Source organism: Megalops cyprinoides, chromosome 4 (assembly GCF_013368585.1).
Source record: "Megalops cyprinoides isolate fMegCyp1 chromosome 4, fMegCyp1.pri, whole genome shotgun sequence".
Classification (NCBI taxonomy): Eukaryota; Metazoa; Chordata; class Actinopteri; order Elopiformes; family Megalopidae; genus Megalops; species Megalops cyprinoides.
In genome coordinates this window covers 2,235,989-2,250,000 of record NC_050586.1, presented here as the reverse complement: position 1 = coordinate 2,250,000, position 14,012 = coordinate 2,235,989, and the positions used below count along the sequence as shown (strand labels likewise).

At 45.6% G+C, this 14,012-nt stretch overlaps 1 protein-coding gene across 1 annotated transcript in view; it reads left to right on the top strand.

Annotated features, from left to right (window-relative positions):
• Nucleotides 1–14,012, top strand: part of ak5l (adenylate kinase 5, like) — a 38,858-nt gene that overhangs the window by 11,300 nt on the left and 13,546 nt on the right. The window contains exons 2-7 of the mRNA XM_036526123.1: nucleotides 9,922–10,108; nucleotides 10,993–11,166; nucleotides 11,750–11,922; nucleotides 12,641–12,754; nucleotides 13,026–13,217; nucleotides 13,909–13,999. Coding sequence (XP_036382016.1) covers nucleotides 9,922–10,108; nucleotides 10,993–11,166; nucleotides 11,750–11,922; nucleotides 12,641–12,754; nucleotides 13,026–13,217; nucleotides 13,909–13,999 — 931 coding nt within the window. The remainder of the gene's footprint in view (nucleotides 1–9,921; nucleotides 10,109–10,992; nucleotides 11,167–11,749; nucleotides 11,923–12,640; nucleotides 12,755–13,025; nucleotides 13,218–13,908; nucleotides 14,000–14,012) is intronic.

Here is a 14,012-nt window from a genome sequence, read left to right as displayed (position 1 = left end):
GTTTGAAATCATGAGGACTAAAAGTGGATCTTTTGTTGAGTGAAAACAAGGACCCGTACCTGAACCTTGAGACACACCCACTGAGATACGAGGGAAAACCTATAAAGGAGGCCTGGATATGCAGACACATCCTAGCGGAACAGACCCATCCTAGCAAGGGTGAGATGGACAGTACTGATAGATCTACAGGAGGGCAAACAAATTAAAATATTAGAAGAACCACCTCTTTAAACTGAACAAAAATATTTGAAGTCAGATTTAATCCCTGACAGCAGAAATCATATGTAGAACTATGTAGTCATCTCTAATATAGACAACTTAATCAATGAACAAATAATAATAATATCATCAATCAAATGATCAATATCATCGCTCAGGTGGATCAGTTACGAAGCACTTTATGTGCCCATTGGTTCAGTACGTTGCATATAGTTGCTTTGAGTTGAACAACGCCAACACAAGACAAATTAAGATACTGTATGTTGTCAGATTTCCACTGAGCCCACAGGTTAGCGGATGTAGAATGTGTTCATGCTTCTGGTGTACTGGCACTGCTGATGTTTAATTCGATGTAATTGTGTTTTTGCATCTTTTTTTCTTTTGGGGCGGGGGGGGGGGGGGTGTTATTGGGACCATTTGTACAATGCGCAATAATAAATAATACTAGCATTCACCCACTTAACATGTGGATTGTCAAAGTGTCTTGGTTACTGCAACCTTTCTCATAAATATTCACTATTAACACAGACCTGTGATCACCCCTTTCCTAAAAGAAAACAATTTCAAGCCATTATTATATCCATTAGAAAATCTGGAGTCCCGCAATGGTTTCAGATAACAGAATCATACAAGATATCCTCGTCTCAAGGCCATACTCTCAGATTTACATTAATATTTATTCATTCTGCAGACGCTCTCATCCACAGAGACTTGCAAGGCAAAGGTGCCAGAGGGCTTATAATAAGACCTCATGAACAAAAGTACCTGCCGGAAACATCAGGCGACATTCAGACATGTGTCAGTGTGTCACCCGGTGCCACAATTACTGCTGCCATGCTGACAATACAGACTAAGTGCACCATAATCAAAACGTCAACAGCGGCCAGTGTCAGTGCATACATCAGCCCTGTAACGCTCTCACAGCGCACACACCGGCGCTGTAACGCTCTCACAGTGCATACATCAGCCCTGTAACGCTCTCACAGCGCACACACCGGCGCTGTAACGCTCTCACAACACATACATCAGCCCTGTAATGCTCTCACAGAGCACACATCAGCCCTGTAATGCTCTCACAGAGCACACATCAGCCCTGTAATGCTCTCACAGAGCACACATCAGCCCTGTAATGCTCTCACAGAGCACACATCAGCCCTGTAACGCTGTCATAGCGCACACATCAGCGCTGTAATGCTCTCACAGCGCACACATCAGCCCTGTAACACTCTCACAGCACACACACCGGCGCTGTAACGCTCTCATAGCGCACACATCAGCGCTGTAACACTCTCACAGCACATACATCAGCCCTGTAATGCTCTCACACCGCACACATCAGCCCTGTAACGCTCTCACAGCGCACACACCGGCGCTGTAACACTCTCACAGCACATACATCAGCCCTGTAATGCTCTCACACCGCACACATCAGCCCTGTAACGCTCTCACAGCGCACACACCGGCGCTGTAACACTCTCACAGCACATACATCAGCCCTGTAATGCTCTCACACCGCACACATCAGCCATGTAACGCTCTCACAGCGCACACACCGGCGCTGTAACACTCTCACAGCGCACACATCAGCCCTGTAATGCTCTCACAGCGCATACATCAGCGCTGTAATGCTCTCACAGCGCACACATCATCCCTGTAATGCTCTCACACCGCACACATCATCCCTGTAATGCTGTCATAGCGCACACATCAGCGCTGTAATGCTCTCACAGAGCACACATCAGCGCTGTAATGCTCTCACAGAGCACACACCGGCGCTGTAACGCTCTCATAGCGCACACATCAGCGCTGTAACGCTCTCATAGCGCACACACCAGTGCTGTAATGCTCTCACAGCGCACACAGAATGCAAGACTTAAGTGCTGCAATCATACAGGGGAGCTGAGAATCCTCTCCATGACAGAAGGGGTTCAAGCAACCTCTCTGCTCACCGCTGGCGTTCATAGGGCTCCGCACCATTCAGTCCGCATAAAAGAATGAAACGGGTAGAGGGGTGTAAAATTAATAATAATAATAATCATCATCATAATAATAATAATGTTATTATTATAACTCCATATTCAAGTTTATTAAATGCTAACGTGTTGTATATGAAAGGAGGTAATTCACTCAAGACGCAAACGCCTGAGTGAATCTGTGCTCCTCTCTGAGTGTCTATCAGTCCCCTGAATCTGCTGACTGTCAGATTACTTCAGAACAGCGCAGCAAATCTGCTCAGGATGAAAGCTGAAACTAAACCGTAAACACGATGTGGGTCAGCTGGCATTCACTCAGCCCTTTCAAAAGTCAGGCTTCACAGAGAGTTATTGTGTTCAACAGCAGGATGAAACTACTTCCTCATGTCACATGTGTCCTCAGAACGAATGACCGCGCCATTCAGGGGTCTTCCAGGAGCCTCCTAACGCAAGGCTTCTGTTTGCTGTGAGTGTGTGACCTCCAGAATGGGACATCACTCCCTCTGTTTGAACCCCCTACAGAAGATGAGAGGAGGGCTTGATCAAGTTACATTGATTTTCAATGGATATGTGATTGTTCATTTAAGGAACTGTTATTTACAATAGTCCTCCTCACCTTAATATGCTTCTACTACTATTACTACTACTAATAATAATTATTGTTATTATTATTACAATCCTAATCAACCATTTTTCCTAAAGAGGAAGAAAATGTAAAAATACTATTACTTCTACTGCTAATAATAATAATAATTGTTAACTGCCTAATCAACCAAGTCCGGGTGCAGCCAAAATAAAAAACAAAAAAAAAAACAAAAAAGTGGAACATAAATTAAAATAATTGAGGTGCTTGCTGAGCTGATATTAAGTCAGACCGATCACTACCTTAAAGATGGGAATGTTTCACCGGTGACTAAGATTGTCTGGAATCATTTAAGAACAGCCTGTTTAACCCAGCTAAGTTTGTCATTTTGCCTGTGGTGTAAAATATGTCTAACGCCATGTCATGTCTGGGCTTGAACATGCTTTAGGGTTTTTGTGTCTAGGACTTCTGCGTCTCAGGGGATACGCATGAGTGAAAAATGAAATTTGATCCACACGAACTGGAGCTGTTGGTAGAGGAAGCAAATGGACATGTGACAGAGCTGTGGCAGCAAGATACAGCAGAGCAGGGAGAGACAGACCGAGGAAATATGAAGATGGAAAAGTCTGAGGGACGTCACCAGTGGACTTTCCACATTTTCCATGACTTGTTGAGGAGCTTCTGTATCCTAATCACCTTGTGGTGAGAATCACAGAACAGGACATTCTACTTTAACTGTGTCTGGACAAAGGCATTGCCTAACGTTAATTCAACCTTTGATTTGCACTCAGTAGATTTTGCTGCATATCCCAGCACCTTATTCACCTTTTGTTCTACTTCTGCACAATGCCTTGATCCATATAGATCTGTGTCAATAACTACACACAAGCCCTTTTCATAAATTGCACAGACTACGTATTTTACTACCATAAAATAATCCTGTCTCAGATTGCTACCACCTGCAATGTAACGTGTATTTGCTTTGCGTGGTGTTTCCACCAGAAGGTCAAACTGGATTCAGTCTGACCTTCTGCACCAGCTCTGTTCGTTGCAGTCCGGTTTGATTGCTCGTGCCTGGCCACAGCGTGAGCGCTGAATACAGCTCTCTGCATCAGCTCCGCTCGGCGCGGCCGGCGTGTTCGGGCGAGACTGAAATGTCATGTTGTGCAGATGCTGCTCGCTGGCTGCTCGTTGGGCTGGATTAATGACACAGCAGCGGCGTGCTATGTGCATTCCTCCGTCCTGCCCGTACTGGAGAGAGACGTGTGTGAACCGCTGCCAGGCGGGAGACACCTCAGGTGTCTGCTCTCTAGGATCCTCCCGAGGTACCGGACGTCCCTCACCCAGCTTAGGCAAACGCAGCATTGCACTTCACGTGATTAATGTCCCTGCCAGACCCTGGGTGGTGCACACAGCTGTCTGTTTTACACATTCTGTACCCTGCATGTTGCTCTAGATGTGCGGTGGAGCTGTTGAAGTGCATTAGCCTGGGGTACAGTGGCAGGGTCCCACCGGGGATGTTAAACCCGTTGACTGTGTGGTCCTGATTCCAGTGCTGTGCATGTTGGGTCCTGTGTTGGCGACCCGTGAATGAGACGATCATACCGCTTGCTGTGGGTCTGATGCGCATCATCTCCCGATCTCTGTTGAGCAGTTTGCCCCCCTGCACTGAAATCACTGAGATTACCCAGCATTCCATACCAGTCAAAACATCATTCCGGAGGAAAGTGGCATCCTGTCGGAATGCACAGAACTGTCTTCTCCCTGTGTACTGTCAGAATAAGAGAACTGTGATTTATATAGGTGTTGATTCTGAGGGTGGGAATGTCCAGGTTATTCTTCCTAGTTAACAATGAGATTAGAGTGATTTTTAGTTCATTTCCACCCATATTAAACCCCTCAGTGCTACTCCATATGTACGATATATGCAGGTCAAAGATAAGGACAGATAAGGTCTGAAAAGACAGGTGGTGTTTGTTGGCTTTCCTGCATTCTGTATCCTTCTGTTGAGAGGGCACTGATAAAGAGTGAGGAGTCCGCTGTGTTTGTGTAGACTGGGTTTAAGGAAGCGGTTTGATCACCCCAGCATGTAGAAGTCCCTGCCGGCAGACAGCCTGATTGAGAGTGATACAGTCATTTAATCATGCTTCCCACAGAGGCTGTCACATAACAGGGCTTAGAAGAAATGATGTGGCTATCTATCCTCGAGGTCCCTGCTTTCTCTTTATGGCATACACGTCTGTGCAAGCTGTCTTCTTTTGATGCCATGTTAAAGCCCTTGCATGTGTGGATTGTCAGATCAAGGCAAATACAGGGTATGTACTGCAGATGGTGTTGCCTAACATGGAGCCTGTTTTCCTGGCATCTTTTTGACTTTTTTCAAGTTTGCTGCCAGGGCCCAGGACTGACAGTATTGCTCCAGTGGAGCCCTGTGATCGATATCTGCAGGAGAGAGCAGAACCAGGTCATCTGCATGGAGCAGGAATTTCCGTGTCATGTAGTGTGCCTGGGGGGTTTCAGCACTGTTAATTCACTGATGGAACTATTGAGCAATGCTGGACTCAAACGGCAGCCCTGCTTCATTCAGTCCTGTGTTGTCAATTCTTCCTGTGCTCATTTTTTTACATACTTAGCAGATGCCCTTATTCAGAACAGCTTACAAAGTTCACACATATTTATTGAAATGATATTTGGCTAAGTTCCTTACTCAAGGGTCCAAATGAATTGAACAGGCAACCTTTTGGGTTATGAACCCTGCTCTTTACCACTAAGCCATACTGCTGTTCACTGCACCCTGCTGTTAAGTCGACTCCGACCATGAATAAAGTCAATTAGGCATGTAAGTGATTTCCGCATTAAGTATCTTCCACTCACCCCAGTTCATTTGCTTTCTTGTGCCCTTGTTTCTGTTAATTCAGTTTTCTCGTTCTCTGACCCAGATCACTTTGATGTAGCTCAACACTTTCTGCATCTGGAACAATGTAATGGACGTCTCAGTTTGGATTTCGGCAGTTAATGTTTGGGAGCAGGTTGTGTTTAGTAGTTCATTATTTAGCTGCTTGTTATTCATATGTCAATGCATGTAAACTCAAGAGAATTAACATTTACTGACACTGTGTTGGTGAGTCCTGGAGCATCTAGGCAAATAGATTTAATTGCTGTTTGTTATTTGTGCATTGTGTTTTAGTTTTAACAGCTTTGTCAATTAATTTTATATAATGTATGTCACTGGATATACAAGGAAACAGAGACTGTTTTCCATGGTTACAGAAGGTTGAAGCAGAGAAGTCGAATGATGTTTTTTTAATGTGATATCAGGGAAGGAAAGGGTCAGTGAAACATGCAGTCCTGCTCGTTTCACCGTGTGCTGACACTGGAGGTGAAAGGTGAAAGGTGAAAGGTTACTCAGTGGAAAGATGAACTGGATGGGCCTCACTGAGAGCACAGTCTGTCTGACTGCTCATTTCCTCCACACCAACCACAGCTGTCTGGGGTTTGCTTTGTTTTTGAGTGTGTACTGAAATGGAAGTGTTTCCTGTCCTGGGAATTCACATGTAAATTCAACTCACCGCTTCTCGCTGGATTTGCATTACAAGAGGAGGTGTATTGGAGTGAAGGAGAGGAGAGAGGCCATTTTTTTTTCTAATTCTCTTTTTTCTGCTGCCCATCTCTGAGTGGCCTTGAGCATGTGAATATACAGGCGTATGCAGTGAATAGAAATGTAATCTGCAATTTTCTCTGTCTCTCCCTCTGTTGCCTCATCTTTCTCTCTCTCTGTCTCTCATTATTTCTCTTAACCTCTATTACTGACAGTCTCAGATTGTGTTCCTTGTTTACATGACTCAACAATATATAGTAGTTATATATATATTGGTTATTATTACTAAGATATATTAGTAATAATATGGCAAATATTTCAAAAACAATTAGAAATAAAAAGTAAAATTAGTTCAGTAATTATTATTATTGTCATTCATGTCATTATACGTTTTAATTTTTTCATGATTCTCATGATTTTCCGTTAAACTTTCATTTAAATTTTGTCTTATCTTACAAGCAAACTGCATTCCAAAGTCATAATTACAGGCAATCAGAAATCAGGAAATGAACCAGAAAGAGGGGGCGGAGACATAACTGTTTGTCAGTACAGGGAGTGAGGCAGAGTGTTTCACCCTACTACTGCCCCCTGCTGACACGTGTGAGTCTTGCAGCTGGATCGCATGAATTATTGCTATGCGTCTGTGTACAATGCCTGACAGGTACGGACATCATTTAGAAGATTTACTCCTGAAGGGAAAAATCACTGCTTCAGTATCCCTCCTGCTTAAGTGAGGGAAAAATCACTTCTTCAGTATCTCTCATACTTAAGTGAGGGAAAAAATGGAAAATGTCCCCTTGGTCCCTAGTGACAGTAAGCAAAAATGAGCTTTATTTATGAGTTTTTCTAGGAGAGCATAGAATAAGTCTAACCTAACACGTGACTGATCTGGAACAGGTGTGCACATATTCATCTATTCATCATTTATCATAATTAGAATGATATGAATCATTTATGGGCCTCAGGTTGGGTTTGACTGAAATGATATGGATTATAAAGGTTAATAAACTCATTCTGGTATGATGGATAGATGCTTCAGGGAAATGTTAGGAATGCTTGAGATCTGTTGATAGTGACATGCAGGTTCAAGTATATAGAATGAAAAAAGTTGGTCAGGACGCTACATATGTAGATGGGCACGTGTATAAACATGAAACTATTTGCACATATAATGCATGTAAGGATTTTCTGTAGGTATATGTAATTAACTATAATTTGGAGACAAAATGTTGTCTTATTAAAAATGAAAGAAGAATGCTTGAAAGGACACATAATATTGTCACACTAATTTCTACAATTGTAATTTCATTTACATCTCACTGAAAGGAACGTTCACGCGGAACAATGTCCATTGATACTGTATCTGTAAATTGTTGGTCGTGTTTTGTGTGAATTTTTCATTGTGGCCTGTGCTAATTACCCATTGTGTCAGGACTGAGTGGGGGAATAGAATAAGCCTGCTATTGTAGGAGCTGAAAGGCTAATGGCAGCTGAGGCTAAAACACATTAGTCTCTCACTTTACTGAGCATGAATGAAATGTGGGCTGGAGTGAGCTGATTACCAGAGTTTCCCCTCCTTGCGACACTGTGCAGAGCATCCCTGCTAGCCTCAGTCAGGTGCACGAAGACCCTGAGAGAGCACTTGCATTTTCTTTAATCTTACAGGACTGTCTTTCTCAGCCCGTAAACAGTCTTCCAGATAACTGGCTCTCCATTGGTGCCTCAGTCCACCGGAGAGGACGCTGGGAGAATCTCCATGCGAGTGGCTGTGTGTTGGTGTTTTGCATGGCACCAGGAAGGGATCAGATGGAACAGGATTGTGAGGGAGAGCGTCTGTGGATGTCAGGGCCGTGCGGAACAACTGCGTTTAGGGTGTGACGGTGTGCAGGAGCTTCTGTTTCTGAGTGAAAAATGAGGTGGCAACAGCGCAGACTCTGGACTGTCACTGATTCAATAGCACAGTAAAGGATGGGTCTGTCAGAGAGGATCCCCTGTTTTTTCCTGAAGAATGCAAGGCCAGAGTGAGGTTGACAAACTGTTCGTTGCCACCCTTGGCCAGTGCACTAGATTTCAGGAAGCCAAGCTCTTCATACTAACAGAACAGAACAATGCGGACCAAATGTGTGCTCTGATTACAAGGACACGGTAAAACATAAATCATCTTACAGCTGTAAAGAAGGAAGGATGTCATCCAGGGAGGAAGAGTTCCCCTATTATGAAGTCACACCCCCTCTGAACTGACCAATCAGGTGTTCCAGGTCAGTCTCTCTGCAAAGCTCTGCTTTTTTTAGTTCATATTTCTAACAGGCTTGACTGATGTTTCCTTTTACTTCCTGTAACATGGATTTAACCTTTAAACAAATGAGAGATAGCATTATTCTCATGTATAAGCTCAAGTACTCTCACTCGGTCATCTCTTTGTAAAAGGGGATTAAGCGTGTTTTTCAGACACTTGTCAGCACTTTCATGGAGTCTGCTAGTGTGCCTCTGTGCACGCTCTTATTTGCTGTTAAGAAGAGGGAGAGAGAGAAAGGGGAGAAAGGGCTCTTAACATTCAGTCTGCCTGAAGAATGTGGAGACTGTTGTCTTGCCTGCAGCTCTACGTTTGGAGAATTCAGCAGAGTCATCTTACAGCTCATGCGCCCCCATAATCACAGTAAGATACTAAATGCATTTGCTAGCATTACAGCATCTCGGGTTTCCTCAGTGAAGCTCCTGCTCAGAGGGCCTACAGTCCCTTGCTTGTTTGTGTAGGTAGTGGCTTTTCCCACATGTGTCTGGTTTCAGGGTGCTCTTGTCCCCTCATTTGCGGCTCACCCCTCTTCTCTTTCACGGCCCGGTCTTCCGGGACCTGTGGCAGGTGTGTCTCAGTTTCCCACACACCCACTCAGAAACCGAAGTCAGGATTTCCTTTTTCACTCGCGGTTCAGAAATGGGATCTGCGTTTGCTTTCCTTTACCAACCGCATCGCATCCTGAGGTTGGATTTACGCGTTTGGCAAAGGCCCGGGTTATCCTACCTCTATTTTAAATCTCACACACAGCAACTACAGGTTTATGAGTGTAAAACAGGGATGCTAAAAGCTTAATGTAAAACAGCCTGAGTGATTAGCTGTTTCACAGTAAGCGTTGGGTCTGTTTTTTTCCAAGATCACATTATTATGCTGGCCATATTCTGTAAGTCAATGATAAGTGAGTTTTCCCAGGTCAGGTGAGTTACCTTACCCATGCCCTTTCACAACAATGACCACATTGACCACTAACTCTGACCCCAGATAGCCGATCAGGGAGACCATACTCCCTGCATGCCCGTGTGGCTTAGCTAAGGAGTTACAATGGGAGTTGGATGTTTTAGCTATTAAGGAGCTCCAAGGGAATTTTTGGGTGGAATTTAAAAATAGCATATAGAGTATGATAGTTTTTCACTATTGAGAATCTTTGACCACCACCCTGACAGAGCAGGCTGACATCACTTCCTCACTGACAGAGAGGTTGCCGACACCGCTACCTGTCTAAGTGAGCTTGGTGACATCGCTTCCTCCCTGACAGAGCATGCTGACCGGCCTGATGTACCACCGGCCGGAGGACCCCCTCCTGTTCCTGGAGAGCTGCCTGCAGAAAGCAAGGGAACTGGGGGGCCCCGAACGCGTGTCCTGGGACACGTTCATCACTCCCGACCGGCGATCGCTGCCCCCCATCACCACGGGACAGGGAAAGAAGCCCGCCTTTAGGTCAGGTGAGTCAGTCTGCCGCTCCGTCCCTAAAGGACGGCCCCGAAGATCCCAGCAGCACGTGACACCACATCACATTTCAGTCCTGACATCCTTCCACAAGCTTAATTCCCCTCTTACTCCATGTCTTTCTTTGATGGTGATTGAAGGATATTTGTGAAGCATACACATTACTCTGGTGTTCCTATGTCTCGGAGCTGCTTTAACGGGCTATTTTGATCTAATCCCTCAGTTATGTCTCTCTGAAATTTTTTGTAACAAGCATGATGTACATCAGAGTAATAATTAGGCCTTTGTAGTTTATTTGAAGATGGATTCATCTTTCCTTTCAGGCAGTTGCGTGCTGCGGGATGCACTGCACTGGCTTACTTGCTGTTTGTTTTCTTGTCCGTAACTTCTTGAGCTCTGCGAGTCGCCCTTGGTTACGGGCATCTGACAAACGGGTAAATGTTCCTAATGATGCTGTCACAGGAAGTGATGCGCATGGAGATCAGAGTGCAGTATGAATCAGAAAACCAGGGTTGACCGCGGAGGCTTGAATCCCAGCTGCTCCTCTGCGATGCTGATGGCACATCAGTGCTTGTGTAACAGGCTCGCATAAAGGAGGCGAGTGAATCACGAGGCAGCCGCGTATACACGGCCTCAAATCATCACAAGCACCGGAACAATGAATGAAGGAGCCTGTTGTTATCCAGCGGGACTCTCTGATGGCAGAAAAACCCTCCCCTCCCACACAGAGCTGTGGCATCAGGCCGGAGCTTACTTGAGAAGAGGACAGGAGGTTTGGGTTGGGTCTTCTTCGCGACTGTCCCCTGTCCCCCTCTCACAGAATCGGGTCAGGGAGGTTTGGGCTGAGACTGTCTTCACTGTCCTGTGTTCTGCCTCACAGAGTCGGGTCCAGGACCGGGTTCGGGTCCGTACCGTCGGTATGAACGCCTCCCACCGATCCAGGCCCAGTTCTCCATTGAAAGCGACTCGGACATGACCGAGACCTCTGGCCTGATCCAGGAGTACGACGTCTTTGACCCCTCCAAGCCCCGCCCACACATCATCTTTGTCATCGGTAAGAGCCAATCCCAGAATACATATATTACACAGGAAGTGCTTTTGGAAATACATATTCATACACAGGTAGTGCTTCAGGAAATATGTACTCACACAGGAAGTGCTTCAGGAAATATGTATTCACATAGGAAATGCTTTTGCTTTTACTTAGCTTTTACACAGCTTATATAGCATGGCACATTAGATGCGTATCACAGGAGCACTAAAAGCTATACAGTAACAGGTACAGGGCAGTAAATGTAAATCACACTAAATGGAGAAAAAAAGCTAAAAGGCCATCAGAAAAAGCCTGTGCCTAACAATTATGCTTCAGTGCAACATACTGACATCATGTGAAATGGAATGTGGAGTCTAACAATGATCTGCAAAAGCAAAATGACCTCATATCATATCATGCTGACAGGATGCCAAACCGTGATCCATAACAGAAACATTAAATTGCTTCATAGCGCCACTCTCATAGTGCCTGGCAATTATCTGTAAAAGCATCATTGACTTAAATAGTGCAGTTATGTTCACATGGGGCCAAATAGCTGCCCACGGGCCATTAGCTGACCCCCCTCTCCTCTCTCGCCCCACAGGGGGTCCCGGCAGCGGGAAGGGGACACAGACTGCCAAGATGGCGAGCTACTACAATTACGAGTGCGTGTCGGTGGGGGAGATCCTGAGGAACCAGCTGCTGCACCATGCCCCCAGTGACAGGAAGTGGGAGCTCATCGCTCAGATCATCGCCAACGGGGAGCTCGCTCCACAGGCATGGACCCTCCCCCACCCCCCCCCCCCCACCCCCCCGGAGGCACCTGCACAGATCCACTGATCTTCATATCACATGGATGGGCTCATAGTGGATAATTAGATGAGCAGCCATATGACATAGCGATCAGTATATTTGAGCAGTGCCTGATCTAAGCTGATGTGTGTGGGCAAGCAGAAGGCCTCTCTTCCCTGCTTTAGATTGCTCATTAGTTTATGGTCCATGCTCTGGGGAGAAAGGGGTGTTTGAGTGCTTTTTGTCATTGTTGGCAAAATCCCCTTTCTAAGTGTGGGGGTGACACATCACACCAGGAGCGAGTTCAACAGCTAAACCCTGAGCACTGTTTTGCCAGTGTGGCACTGTGGCAGTACATACGGTTGTGGTTTGGAGTACGATGACACCAGCTCTGGACTTCACTTCCCATCACTCCTTTTGGGTGAAACGTTTTGCTTGTTGAGCTCACAGCTGCAGTATGATGGCTTAGATGGCTTAGATGAAGGCCATGGTACACGTATCATTCATGCCTAGAGCCATGTTTCATCAAATGAGCTTCCTCCTATCCAATGAGGTGTCATCTGTGTCTCCTGCTGTCCAATCAACTGCTGTCTGTGTCCTGTGCTATCCAATCAGCTGCTTTCTGTGTCCTGTGTTGTCCAATCAGCTGTCGTCTATGTGCTGTGCTATCCAATCATCTGGGCTCTGTGCCCCCATCTTTCAGGAGACCACCATTGAGGAGCTGAAGCACCAGTTCATAAAGAAGCAGGATGCCAGGGGCTTTGTTGTGGATGGGTTCCCTCGGGAGATTTCCCAGGCTTTCACCTTCGAGGAACAGGTGAGCGAAGACAGGGCAAATCACCGCCTTTCATGCTCCAAACATCTCACCAGGAACGCAGTACATTCACCCGCTGTGTTTTTAAATTACATCTCATTCTCTCATGATTGGGTCTTCTGAACTGAGCCCTGCTATCCATGAGCCTGACCCTTCTCTTCCACTCAGCCTTATTGCCAGTTCCTTTTATTACAGTGAACAGAGACATACAAAACCCTGTTGGAAAAAAAGCCTTTTCCTTACCTAACCCATGTGACCACCCTCCTACCTCCAGATTGGCTCGCCAGACCTTGTGGTGCTGCTTGCCTGTTCCAATCAGCAGCTCCGACAGCGGTTGGAGAAGAGGGCTGCCCAACAGGGTCGCCCTGACGACAACGCCCACGCCATCGAGAGGCGATTGGAGACCTTTAAGCAGAACATCAGCTTGATTGCCAAGTACTACCAGGAGAGGGCTCTTATCGTCAGGGTAACCCTCCTTGTCTCACTCTTAAAATCTTGCTCAAGTGTTTGTCAGAATATTGATTCCATTGCAAATTAAATAGATGCTGTTCGAGGAGAAGCTGGTTGAAATTTGCAATTTGCAGATTACCTTAAGTTTGGTTTTAGGGTGATGAGCATAAAAAGAATGGATTTTGAAAAGGTGTTGTGGTGAACTCATTCGATTCAGTGCAGTTATTGTTTGCTCGGTCATCAATTTGAGTTGCATACCTCTTCAATGCCATGCTCAAAAACAGTTCTGCCCATGAGAATAGAATTTCTACATTCAATAGAAACCCACTCTCCAGCTTTGAAGTTTGTTGCCAGGGCAACGCTCATCTCTAGTAAGTGAACAGACAATGGCGCAGCCTCACAAACACGGACTGTCTCTATTGGTTAATTAAGTTTGGGGATTAGTGCCATTCATCTCCAAAACCTCCACCAACGCATTAACATAATGGCAGATGCCCCTCTCTTGTATTTTTGCATAAACAAATAATTCAGCATACACCATTACCTCTACATTAACTATCATTATTACATATTAGCACCAGCTTTCTGTTGGAGTTTGAGCTCTTTCTCCCAGCTCTCCCTCTGTGGCCTCAGTTGTGGCTCCAGAGTGTCCCCTGTGGTGGGGAGAGGTATAGCATGCTTAACACTGCCCTCTGGTGTCTGTCTAGATTGATGCTGATCGAGAAGAGGATGACATATTCGCCGATATCAGCGCCGTGGTGAATGAGAGGCTGTTCCCCAAAGGACTGCAGGCAGAGGGTAAGGAAAGGGC